Here is a 14400-nt window from a genome sequence, read left to right as displayed (position 1 = left end):
GGATTTGGTAGACAGAAACTGAAAGAAGCCCATTGTGTGTGTGTGTGAGTGTGTGCGCACGCACACACACACGTAGATGTATATATTTATGTCTGTGTCCATGTTTGTGCTCCCACCATCACTTGACAACTGATGTTGGTGTTTACATTCCCATAACTTAGACTCATGTTAGCACAAAAAGATTTATGTATGTAATGAAAAGTGTTACGCAAGAAGACATTTTGTGGGTTTTCTTTTCTTAAAGTGCTTGCTGCAGTTATCTTAAAAACTGGAAAAAAGCAGTGCTGGATTCTCTATGGGGGTCAAATAATCTCTAAAGTTATGCAGATGATACTGCTGTCATTGATAATGACATTGCTAGTCTTCAAGATTATGTTAATCATTTAGCTTCAAATGCGAAAGAAGTGGGTTTCTAAATTAATCTTGATAAGACTGAGAACATGACTACAGATAAGACAAACTACAGCTATGCATAATTATACACTCCAAGCAAGGCATATACCTTGTCTACCTAGGTCATAAACTATCAATAGCTTCAAGCAATAGTGAAATTGCTGTTAACCGCAAAAATGTATTAGTATGAGAAAAGTTTTTGAAAGTGGGATGAGTGTGTGCCTTTAGAAATCATATGAAATGTCAATAAGTTCAAGTTTAAGGTATTTAACAATTACATTGTCCTGTACCTGTGTATAGATATAATTACGTCACTTGGTTTACAAAAACTGAAGTATTTTAAAATCATACTGAAATTCATGACTTGCAAATATCTAACTGACAATGTTAAAAAAGTACTAAATCTATGATAAATGATACAACTATAACCAATTTTTAATGAAGTTTAATGAAGTTAAAAGTAACACCCTCAAACTGTTAGGCCACATCAAACATTCAGCTTGGTTTTTCTAAAATCAGTTTAGTGTGTGTGTGTGTGTGTGTAATACCTAGAAAGCAAAATCAAGGATATCCAATGGTAGATGGAGAGAGTAGGTTATAAAATGGGTTCATTTTTAATCATGAGCAGAACTCACAGCAATGATTGCAAGCAGGGATATGTACAGAAACTACGTTCATGCCATTTCATACTCTGCTCCAAGTTAAAACAATATTTAGGTAAGAAGTTTTTCAGAGGAAAGAAGTATGGTCAATGGAACATACTTAATGGTTCTAGAAAAAAGACAGTCTCAAAAAAGAAATAAAAAAGTGACACATATAACCTGACACTCAGATATCCCTACCATTCTAATAAGGTTTTATAACATTATCACAAGGTTACAAATATTGCTGTAGAGTATAGATGATTAAATAGTCTTCATACTTGCCAGAGGTCTATTTTATTGGTCCCAGAAGTATGAAAGGCAAAGTATACGTTTCAGAATGTAGAGACTTAACTAAATACTGCAAGGCACTTCATCAGGTATTCTACTGATTTTACACAACCTTCTGCCAATAATAATAATGTGCAGAAAAGAGATAGCACAGGAAAGAGAAAAAAAAATAACATTGCTTTGACATGATAATTGTAAATTTATAGACCACTAAAATCCTATAATTCAAAATGATAAAACTGTAACGGAAAAAGGCAAGAAGCGGAGAGTATTACAGATGACAACTAATCAGTTACAGCTATAGGCAGCTTATTACTATTGCAAGTGCTGAATGGCAGAATAAAAGGCAATCTTTACTGAGATTTGTCTTTGAGGTTGTCTAAGCTAACAAAGATTCTAATAGATAAAAATGGAGCCAAATTAATTAGACTTTCATTTCCTGTTTATCTCATGGAGCACTGCAAATTATTGTATTCAAACACTAGTAGTAGTAATGGCAGTAACAAATGATATTCTCTTGTTTGTTTTATGCTGTAGAACACAAATATCTTCTGGTATTTTAATTAAATTGATTTGGCTATAGATTTCATTTCAACGAGTAAAGCTAATAAAAAGAAAAACATTTCTGTTTTGGTTTACTGCATTTAACTAACATTTTCTAATTTAGCCCCCATTTCTCTTCTTGAAATTACAAAGAATCATATTTGTCAATGAAAATTACAACAGAAACAAAGCAAGCAAAGAGATAATGACATGTTTGAAACTTCCATTCTACTTGGGCTGCAGGCAACAAAAAAGCTTGTATAATTGGATTGGAATTTAAAGTTTGTCTTTCACATTTGGCAGTCTGAAGGTAAGAGATGGTACATATAGTAACTTTAAACTTAAACTGTGAAGAATATATATAGATAATTGGGTAAGGCAGCTCTATTTGATGTTCAAGCTTAAATTGGTATTAAAAAAGGATGAGGAGAAACGTGGCTGGAAAAGTCCACTACAGAGATATAGTTTTTGCATATGAGAGTTGTGACAATGAAAGTGCTAGGTGAAGGAGAGTGTTTGAAAAACAATGGTAATTGAAGACTCTCTGCCTGTTATTTTCTTGGAAGCAGTCAAAAGTGTGTGAATAACATGTGCGAATGAATATATGTGCATGTATAACTATCATATATATGCATACATGTATAAACTAATGTGAGTTATTGCATGAGCTTCTTCAAGATTTGAAGTCTCATCATGTGGACCCTGTTCATCTCTACATGGTGAGTACACATGTGCATACACACTAATGCATGTATGTGCGCACACTGACACACCTGTAAGTGCACAATTCCTCAGATGAGAACAGCATTCTAGAACAAATTTTGTGCTTTGTAAAGAGGTTCCAAAGTTGAAAATGTTCCTGCCTCTGAAGTATAAGCCTACCCACTGCAGTCATAGCTAAGAATATGGACCTTGCATTTAAAGGGAATGTGATAGAATGAGCTTTGTATAATTTATGACTAGAAGAGTGTCATTTTTCTGAGACTGTTTTCATGAGATGTACAATGATGTCTGTACACAAATCCTTACTGTCTATTTTCCATGCTGACATGGGCTGGATTGTTTGTCAGGAGCTGGCAAACCAGAGGATTGCGCCAAGCTCTACTGTCAGCTTTAGCGTGGTTTCTACAACTGGATGCCCTTCCTAATGTAAATCACAGTGTACAATAAATTGTAACTGCTTTGTCATAGCATGCACTGGAAGAACCAATGATAAAATTGTTCTCTGTCTTCTATTCTTCCGCACTGTCAATCCATTAAAAATTTATGTCAATCCCATCGGAGTTTATAACTGCCCACAAAACCAATTACGAAGAACATAAAACAGGGTTTTTGCAGCACTACAAGCTGCAAGCAAAATGAAAGAGACTGGACGTAGAAACACTCATTGCTGCAATAAGTTACAACTCTAAGATTCTCTTCACCTACATTGTTAACTCTCTTAAAATGCTCAGAACACTGCTACATTACCACCTCTCCCATCTAATCTAGTCCAGCCAAACATACCAAAGATATAAGTGCTCTGCTGTGCTAATAAAATCATTACATGTTATACATAGGGTGGTCCTGAACCAGGTGGCGATATGTATAGAATGTTGAATCTGTGAATCACATCTAGTTGTTCAACTGACTGCTTGAACATCACAGATCTGCACAATCAGTTGGCCAGTGTTGAGCACCAACCAATAAAATAACCTTTATCCCATAAATCTATTTAAAATGAACAAATTGAACACAGTTATATGAAATAGATCACATTTTTAAAACAGAAAGTTAGTCAGTTAAAAGAAAAACAAAAAATAACCCCCATAATATGAAATAGTGTCCAAGGAATATGCTCAAGCTGGGGGCTAAGTAGGTGCTGCTGACTTCAAATAGCAGTGTGCTAGGATTATCTGCCATCCTTACTTTTCACATTACTTTTTTGCCAGTCTTTCACAGTATGAAGCTACATTTGTGTGTAGCTAGTATAGGTTTCTGATAATCCAACTTAAAGTAAGTAACATTAGTTCAGTTGGTAGCACACAAAATATAAGCATTCATAATCATATTATTTTATGACTTTAGTTGATATTCTGTGCATTTCTAGCACATTCTGAGTACACACACCCAGTGTGTGAGTGTGTGTGAAATATTGTTCTTCGAGAAGGCATAACACAATGTTGATATAAAACAGAATATATGTAGTCTCTTGGGCTTTAGTTGGGATGGGGCTCTAACTCTGCATTTGTTTAAAGGCACCACAAAATGAAATAAAAATCCACAAAGGAATACAGATGCATTGTACAAAATTACTTTAGGAAGCATGCTCACAATATCAGTGAGACCATCCTACAAAGATGTTTCAAGGTAAAGTTGTAGTGCACTGAAGAGGCAGTAAGAAAGTGCTAAAATAATATTAAATTGAATTTCAAAAGAAATGTTTTACACAAAATTTTTAAACCAACAGTACTTACTGGTTTTGTATGAGTTGTATGGTCAAGGCACTCTTTCCAACACCACCCGCTGTAAAGAGAAAAAAAAGAAATATTAGAATCCAAGAGATAATTTAATAAACTACAATTTAACAATGCACTGCCATCTAGAAATATTGATTTCTTCTGACTTGACACAGGACCAAATTTTGCTAGAGAGTGTATGTGTGTGTGGTACCGTTGATTAAATCAACTTTAATATCTATTCCACGTAGTTATTTTATTGATTTGAATACGGAAACTTGTAATTCTTGCGTGGGAAGAAAATAATTCAGAAAAGAACATTACCTTTTCTGACATGCCAAAGCAGACATTAGAGAATGATGCAGTCCTCAGACATGTTGCATCCTGTCAAACTGTCCAACTCAACCTATGCCATTTATTCTTAAAATTGCAACTTCTTGGTATAATTTAGCCTATAAGGAATGTTTTTGGAGAAGTGAGAGCAAGAGAGAGAAAAAATATCCCTTGCTTATTAACAAGGAAAGGATGTTTGAATCTGATAATGATTATGATGATATGCATCCAACTCTTCAACATTTTCACCAGCCAAAGACACCTGTCTTACTGAAACTTCATAACTTTACTTCAAACTAAATCAAATGAAATGTGGGTCACTGAAATGTTAAACTTGTTAGCAAGAAAGTTTACAAAATAAAAAAAAATTATCAAAGATGGTTCTGAAGAATACTCATGATAAAAATGGATTTGTGATGATTCAGGAACAATTAAAGAGAGAGAGAGAAAGAAAGAGAGAGAGAGAGAGAGAGAGAAAGAAAGAGAGAGAGAGAGAGAGAGAGAGAGAGAGAAAGAGAAAGAAAGAGAGAATGTGTACATGCACATGTGTTATGCACTCAAGTGCAATATTGTAAAAGCTCAGGCAATATTCTGTGCTTTGAATACTGCATTCTGATCTTTGAAGATTGTTATTTGCTTTTTGTATTTCCTGTTGTGCATTCTGATACTGAGTGATCTGGAATTCTCAAATTATGTACAATGAACTTTGTATTCTGATATTTGAACTTTGTGATTTGCTTTTTACATTTTGCATTTGATATTTGCAGTACTAACTTCACATTTACCACCTGGCATTACATTGTATTGTGGAGTTACAAAACCTCAGTAGTTAAATCTATATTGGGTGGTACAAAGGTACTATATAATGCATGGTGACATTATTGCATGTGGCAAATGAACACTTGACATCAAAGTCTGCATATACTATTCTGAGATGGCCAGCTTATCACACACTTTCTACCTGCTATCATTCATTTGTCTGCTTCAATTCATCTACTATTATGGTAAGTGGTATGTTTTTCTCAGTGATCCAAAGTAACTTCATTTATTTGGTCTAGCTTTCATAGATTTCTTTTTGTTACTTTCCAAATAACACTTCAATCTTTCTCATAAAAACCATTTGTTTTGAAAGCACATTAATCTTGTTATAATTTATCCTATATAGTATTGCATCATTAAAAAAGGGATTGCATATTCAAGGATATGGCATTACCTTCTGAATAATAGTCAACCAGATTGATCCAAAAAAAATTATATTCTACCACACAATATTTATATAAAATTAAATCAAACAAGTCCAAAGGAATCAAGTTAATTACATGAGGGAACTTTTTCCTCATGATCGATTTTAAGCTAGCTTTTGTTATTCAAACCCCCAGTTCTACCTATACCCATCCAACGTTTTAAGTATATCCCAGGCTGTGTACTTCCTTTTTAAAGATGATAGACTGTAGTTGGATGGGATTGAACAGCTATTTCTAGCAGGTTGATTTGTATGCACTGAATCAAGGTATATTTAATATTAAACTATTCTACCTTTCTTTCCACAGAAATTATGTGTATAAGTGTTAGAAGTGAGTCCCAACACATCAGGCTTTAGCTTTATGTAATAATTGTGTTTAGGAACAAATGAATTTCACACTGCATGCAAATAAAACATTATAGATGTTATTTTTGTTCAACTACAGACCAGCCCTGATTGAACAATCTTATGATCAAAGGCATATCACTCCATTTTTAAGACACAGTCTGTATAGGACATTATTCAATGCACCCCTCTTTTTTTTTATCAAAGACAAAAATACCTTTTGGTATCAATTTACAGCTAGCCAGATTAAGTTATTCAAGAGGAAATGCCAAGTCCTTGAACATACAATCCCTTTTTTTAATGATGCAATGCTATAAAGGATAAATTATAACAAGATTAATGCGCTTTCAAAACAAATGGTTTTTATGAGAATGATTGAAGTGTTATTTGGAAAATGACAAAAAGAAATTTGTGAAAGCTGGACCAAATAAATGAAGTTACTTAGGATCCAGATAAATGGAATTAGCCAATATGGAACAAGGAAATGGATATTAAAATGATCATGATGATTGTTTTACATAAGCCTAAAGGACATTGTAATTAAGTGAGGTTAGTACAACTGTTAACATTTAACTTCAACAAAAGCAAGTGAGTAATTGATGAGAAATCATGAGCAATGAGAGAATTCTGGATAACCAGTTAGAAAAATGAAACTGAGTAAAATGTCAGTCTAAATCAAATCTTGTACAGATCACAAAAAGACCAGGACCATATATATGGGCAATAGAGTTGGCCAAGATAGTAGAATCCTAAATTAAAGTCTTCAGAGTATTTAGTTTAATCTCTGTTGATTATGAATTTATAGACTTTATTTCTCATTCCTATGATACCCCAGAAAATGCCGCAGTAATATATTCAGGACAGGCCAATAAGTTGAGATTGACTCACTTGTAATTCCTCTATAAAAATTGGTCTTGTACTTAATCCCTCCACTCATTTAAAAAATAAATTACAAACAAGACTGTTTCTTGATTCAGTAATCTCAAAATTGATTTTCCCTTTTATAGATATTTCTAAATCCTCTATGCCCCATTGGAAGCTCTAATTGGTTATGTTAGATATGTTTGGATTGTAAGCGGTATAAACTTGATCTATGTACTGAGATAGCATCAGTGACATGGAAAGAGAAAAGAGACTTGTCATAGGTACAGGAATGGCTGTGTAGTAAGCAGCTTGCTTACCAACCACATGGTTCCAGATTCAGCCCCATTGCATGGCACCTTGGGCAAGTGTCTTCTACTATAGCCCTGAGTGGATTTGGTAGACGGAAACTGAAAGAAGCCTGTCATATATATATGCTTGTGTATGTCACCCCAACATCGCTTGACAACCAATGCTGGTGTGTTTACCTCACCAAGTAACTTGTATGACCTCTCAAGTGAGTGGGGGTGTGGTATAAACAGATATGGCTTTACACCAGGTGTCTTGTTGAAGAGGTCATATATAGCTTCTCCAGCAGGAAAGAGAGGAAAGATGTGAAGGCAGAATACCTAAGTACAAGCTGAACATGAGAATAGGGACAGAGGATTGCAAAGGGTGAGTGGGAACTAAGTTTGTGAGAAAGTGAAAGGAGAGTGCCAGATGGCTAAAGATGGGGAAAGAGATGGCCTGCATGAATGGGACAAACGAGTAGAGGCATGGTCAGTAATTAATGTTAGTTTGGGGTGGGAAGTGAAGTAAATAGGTGTGGGTCAGGGAGGAAGAAAAGGTTTAAGGTGATAGTAATAGGGAGATGTAACAGGATAACTGATATCATTTACAGCACCTGTGTGAATAGTGCTGTAGTTAGTAGAGTGCTAGACCAGGGACATTCCCTGTCTTCATATCCTCAATTACTCCACTCATCATACTGCAGTCAATTAAAAAGGTTGGTCTCTCTGTTAGGTTTACATTAGGAAGAATCTCTTTCTCCCTTTCATTCTCCTCATTTAGTAGCCTTTTATAATAGCAATTCCATGTCTTTTTTCTTTTCAGAACCACTAAGTGCAAAAAAAACATTATCTTATTCATACACAGATCTCCCCACCAACATCTTGATTTTCTTTGATACACAGCCTTACAATCTGGAATACCTCATGCTTCTTCTCCCCACATTGCAGAACATAGGCAAACCTCTTTCTGCTTCCCGTCTTGCTAAATAGACCTGTCATCTAGCTTCTCTTCTAGCTACATGGTGTTGTTCTCTGCTACTCACCCTTCCCACCAAGACATTCACACATACATACTGAATTCTGGAGAACCACCAAGTTAAAGCAAATGCACACAGCTGATCACTATACCTAACTAGCATTATTTGATTTCACCAGGAGACTAATTAGTATTAAAGCAGAGATAACCATCAAGATTTAATTTTGGTATATACCATTACATAATTGGTGGAGTCCTACCACCATCTTAATAAGAAGTTAATTACAGTTGCATTGTGTACAATAAGGCTAATTATGGCCTGCTATCTGTAAGCAACTGAATTATATCTTCATTATCTACAAATCATTAATTTTCTTTAGAGAACTGACCAACATATCAACACAGAAAAATCTATTTCATTTTAGATTAACAATGTATCTGTCAATGTATTTTTATAACTCCAAGGAAGAACGTAAGGTCAGTAATCAGTGGAAGATTGTTACAGTTGGTAAACATTTGGATCATCTTTATGCGACACACAATCAGTACCGTGCTAGATTAAATGGCTTGCAGGAAAGAAAGAGACGTCATTAGAACATTGGATAGAATGTCATGTAGGGTTTCTTCTGGCTCACTGCATTCTGAGTTCAAATCATGTCAACTTTACCTTTCACTCTTCCAGGGTTGATAAAGTACCAGCCAAGGATGAGGGTTGTTTCTCCTTTTGTTTAAAATCGACTGCAAGTTAGTGGAGGAGTGTTGCCACTTGAGTTTATGTGCCAAAACCTGGCCTTCTATTGACTGGGGCTTTGGCAGAGTCTGTAGATGTAGGCATCAACAGGTCAAGAAATGGTTCTAAATATTTTCCATATTCCCAGTTCAAATCCTGTCAGACATAACCTTACATTGCATCTCATTGGAGTTGGTAAATAAATACCTACTATTGACCATTGCTTTAAACAAAATATATAATCTCGTATGAAATTTACTTCATACTTGAATAGAAAACACACATATTGGTAAATGGAAGTATGGCTTAACTCTTTAGTAATCCAATTACTGTCAGATGCATTATTTATTTATTATTTATTTATTTATTTATTCATTCATTCATTTATTGTTTTGAATTTATTATGCTTATCTCATAGATTTGAGATTTTGATGATGTCATTGTACATTTTTAGAATGACGTTGTAGGGTAGGTGTGAGAGACCAGAACTGACCAGTTTCAACATAAAACAATATTTGGGCTGGATATGGTCAGTTTAAGGGGTTAAGCTAAGAGCAAAAAAAAAAAAAAAAAAAAAGACTGTCAGCCACATATTTATAGCTATATTATATCACTTAACAGATTTCCAACAGGCCTATTATTATTTCACACACACAATTGTCTTGGGATCTTTCCATATTTAAGGTGATGACAAACTAATGGGATCATTTTTTAGTGAAAAATATGCTCACATAATTGTGAAGAATATTCTAATTTTAATTTTAACATTAATTATACAATTATATAGGACATATTTATGAGTACAAACATTTTAAATATTGTTTAGTAATGTACTGTGATGTAATAATGTTCGCACTAGTTCATGTATATACAAGCAGCTGTTTGCACATAGTGCTTAATTTATGTCCACACACAGAAAGTTAAGCAGAGAAGAAAAGGAAGCAATTTCATTAATTGAATTATGATTGAGTAGGCCTATGATGGGAGACTTTCAGCTATAACTATGCTTTTTTTTTTTTTGGTACATGAGGTATTTTCTTTAAGGTACCCTCCCTTTTTTGAGGCCGTACATCTCCCTTATTACCATTTTAACATTTACTTTTCCCTGTTTGGACAGAGAAGATGAAATTCGCCGAGATAGATTTCCTATGACTAGATGCTCTTTCTGTCACCAAGCTTCAACTGTTTTGTGATAGACTGGAAACATGACTTTTTGAATGACAATGTTGCTTGCCTGCAACTACCACATGATGCCATAACAAGACACAAACATACACACGACAGGCCTCTTTCAGTTTCCATCCACTTACAAGGCATTGGTATGCGCATGCATGCACACACACAGACACGTAGAGGAAGTTTTCTGTTAGAAAGAGTTAGCCATATATATCTGCATCTCAAGTTCTTCACCAGGTCACATAATTGATTAGATTTGTGACTGATCACAAGTTGTCCATTCAGTTCTCAACACTATAGATACATCAGTCTACTCAGAATAGCAAGGTAAAATAAATCTATTTTAGAATAAAAAAAGTAGTTTTAGAATCTTTTGCTATCAGCTATGATTGGTACTTTAGGTCCGAAATGGTTAAAAGAAAACCAGTAATAGTACAATGGTAAAGCAAAATTCTCAGTAGAGACAATACCTTATTAAATACTGGCATAATTACCAACAAATATAGCTTTACATAATAAAATAACATGTCTGCATTAACTACAAATAGCCACACTTCTTGTGGGTAAGTTCTTTTTGTCCTTGGATTGAAAGCAGTGTTGTTGATTAGAGCTTATGAAGTATCTTATTACTAGAATACCCTCAACCAAATTATATGGTTAACAACTAGTTTAGCTGATGTGGTAATGTCATTAACATTTAGTTTTGTGTACAAAGTGCTCAAATAACAGAAAAATAAACATGAAATAGAAATGCAGTTGGAATGTGTCATGTCAATTATCTGTGGTATTATTGCATAATCAAAGTTTTCAAATATGCAATTGGTTGCACCAGTATATAACATCATTCTTCTGTGATATTATATACTCCAGTGCACAACTTTAGGGAAACAAGACAAACTGCAAAAGAATTTTCTGGGTGGGCTAATTAGTTTTAAATTCATAAATTTTGTATAACTGGAGAACAGCCCCAAGGAAATAGTAGTAGTATCTTAAAAAAATATTTCTGATCTCTATTCATGAGTTCAAACTCAGCTTCAGAGAGAGAAGAACTGTACCCAAGGTATAGCATGTTAATCTACTTACTTTAATTAAGTCCTATTGAAATGAATTTAAAAATTTCTAGTAAGAGCTAAAAGAATTTTTAAGAGCTATTGCTTCTTGCTCTAGTTTCATGGTGTTAATAAGGGATAAATTTCCTCTGGATAGGATATTAACCAACAATAGGTATTGCGTCCTCTTTGATTTGGGAAGATTAACTGGGAAGGATGCATTGGATAATGTATCAGTATGTGTATTATTGTTGGATAAAAGAGGAAGTGGTCATGGCTGATATGCATTGAATCATAGGTCCACTTGATCAAAGTTGACCCAGGATTAAATAGTTCTTAATAAAAAGCTATATTGAAAAAGAAAAGTCACAGTTGACTGGGCCAGAATGAAAAGAATTAAATCTGTAGAAGGCATATAAATAAGCAGGCATGGGGAGCTATTTCAAAACAACTTTTGAAATAAATGAAACTTGACTGAGATTTTTTTTTATTTATACTGTGGAAGGAACTAAATTGAATATTTTTGTTGTTGTTGGTGAATACTTAATATTTGAATGACAGCTTTTACTGCCGAAATCAGAATTGCCGGTGGTTTTAAAGAAAAAGCTATACTGTGTTCAGAACTAAATTCAAGATTATTATTATTTTGGTTGAATACTTAATATTTGATTGACAGGTATTACATACAATAACCATCCTCTCCTGTCTATCAAAATAATAATGATACCAGAATTGCTAATTGTTTTAAAGAAAAAGATAATGAAAAAAAAAAAGACAACAAAGAAAAAAAAACTGTTTAGTCACTGAGAATTTATTCTAACAAAAATCTAGGTCAAAAATCTTTTTTGATATTTATAATAGTCATTATATTTGGCATTCAAAGTTTTACAAAACCTTCCTTTCCAATTTTTTTTCTGGAAAGGGAATGTATAAAAATACAATTTTATTATGTATGGTTTTGTTTCAGAATGTTATTTATCTTGAAACTAAACAGCTATATAATTCAGGCTATTACAAAATTGCGAGAGCAGTGGAAGTGGTGCTATTTTATTGTATTGCAATTTGTTGTCTCACTGGTCTATGCCCATATCCCCATAGACTCAACTTTATTTTCCCTTCAGCCAAGGTTGGTAAAGGCAGCATTATCTTATTTCTGGAGGAGTCAGAAGATAAGCCAATTGATTAAACTTAGGTTTCCTATTTATTCATAGCACCTAATATATTACCCATGAGTACTTTCTGAACAGCAGTACCCAGTTGTTCTTTGTATTCTATTAATTCATTTACTGGGTTTAATTGGACTTAAAAAGACTTATGAAATAATTGAAAAAGCTAGCTTTATCATGAACCTAGTAATGGTATCACCACATTCTGGGTGGAATCACTATCACAGTAAAAGAAATGAAATAGTAAGTACACTGTTTGTGTAAATGCTTTACAATATAATATATTCGGTGTTACTCAAGTCCACTGACACCAATTTTTGCCTTTCAACTAAATTTCTGCAATTAATAAAACAGGTACCTATGTAAAATGAGAGTTTAAAATACTGCTACAACTATTATGCACATAGTTGAACAATAAGTTAAGTTATCTTTATCCCTACAAAATAATGAAACAATATTTTCAACAAAAAACAATCCTAAAAGGGATCAATAGTTAGTTTTATTCAAGTATTTTTTGATAGAATACAATTTTAGTTAGACTTCTTATAATGTAAAATCTATAAATTTTTCTATAAAAAAACTTTAAATGATCTTAAAAAGTACTATAAAAATTTCCATACCCAAACTGTAGTAATCAATTTTGTTCTCAACATTCTCAAAATGTCTTAAAGGTAATATTTAAACAGATAAACTTGAGAGAGAGGTGAGGAGGAAGAGAGGATAAATGAATGTTTGTGAGCATGCATGCAAAAAAAAAAAAAAGAAATCAACAAAAAACAAGAGACTGAAAATTAAATTATTGATCAAGCAAAAAGTATTAAATTAGATTTTAGATGCTATGGAATTTATTTAATTGAAAAAAATCATGTCTTCTTTAAACGATGTTGATAATAAAACCATATTCAAAACTGAACTCCATTTATTTTGTAATGGCTGTGGCTGGAGCACTTTGATCATAGATCTGTTCAATCACAGTTTGCTTGGAGTTAACAACAAAACCACTACCAACACTGAAGTAAATTAATCCGATCTATTTCAATTTTTACCATTATCCTTTTAATATTCTGCTAGAACTTTACTTTTGACAGGGCCCTTCATAATACTTAGGACAGTAGACACAATAAAGAACAGATAAGTTACACACAAGACCATATTAGGAGTAAAAACAGGTATTTTCATATGAAGTAAATAAGTAAATATTTGGTCTTTAACTGAATGCTTTTTCTTATTCTACAGTCTTCACTCATAAATGTAAGTGGTGCCCATTTTTCGTATCAACATTCAAAAACAAGCAGAATAATGCACACTGTGTAATAGGAAAGCAATTAAATTACAATGGTGAGATTTCAATGCACTACCTTGTGATCTACAGTCCAACCTTTTAACTGTTTAACCACTTGTAGTTATTTTGTCCTGGGTGGTTGTGGTAAGTGGGAGGAAATTATCAGTTTATACCATTAATCAAATTTTAGTATCTTTTTCTTTTCTTTTCTTGGACTGGATCAGAAATGTAGAACACACCCAATAAAATACTGTTGATTATCAAGGAGTGTCTTCCTTTTTCTTATTATTACACATTTAAATACTCCTTCTGACTGTAGTAGACACACAAGTGATATTGAGGGCAGATTATAGTGAAAGTCAAAAGAGGTTGTTGACCCTCTTGTGATTGCGCAGTAAGGTAGTGATTGTGCATAGTTTTTATGATTAAAAGAATGCACACTACTCACTCTCATACACTAAAATATTAAACACGAAAAAGTAAAATTTGGAACTTGCTTTAATACGGTGGCATAGTCTCTATAATAATTGTATTTTTAAATAAGATATATTTACAAAAAAAGTTATACGAGAAATTAAAGATTACCTTCTGGAGGGTGGTAAGATGAACCAGATAGCAGAGAGAAGGGGGATGTCATGGTGTG

The 14400-nt window shown here is 33.5% G+C and overlaps 1 protein-coding gene across 2 annotated transcripts in view; it reads right to left on the bottom strand.

The window, feature by feature from the left end:
• The window catches only part of LOC115209302 (GTPase HRas), a 160295-nt gene that overhangs the window by 51659 nt on the left and 94236 nt on the right, over positions 1-14400 (bottom strand). For both annotated transcript variants that reach the window (XM_029777641.2, XM_029777640.2), the window contains exon 3: positions 4325-4373. In XM_029777641.2, coding sequence (XP_029633501.1) covers positions 4325-4373 — 49 coding nt within the window. The remainder of the gene's footprint in view (positions 1-4324; positions 4374-14400) is intronic.

The sequence above is a fragment of the Octopus sinensis genome, linkage group LG3 (genome assembly GCF_006345805.1).
Source record: "Octopus sinensis linkage group LG3, ASM634580v1, whole genome shotgun sequence".
NCBI lineage: Eukaryota > Metazoa > Mollusca > Cephalopoda > Octopoda > Octopodidae > Octopus > Octopus sinensis.
The sequence above is the reverse complement of the archived record's forward strand: the minus strand, read 5'-3'. Positions and strand labels throughout refer to the sequence as shown.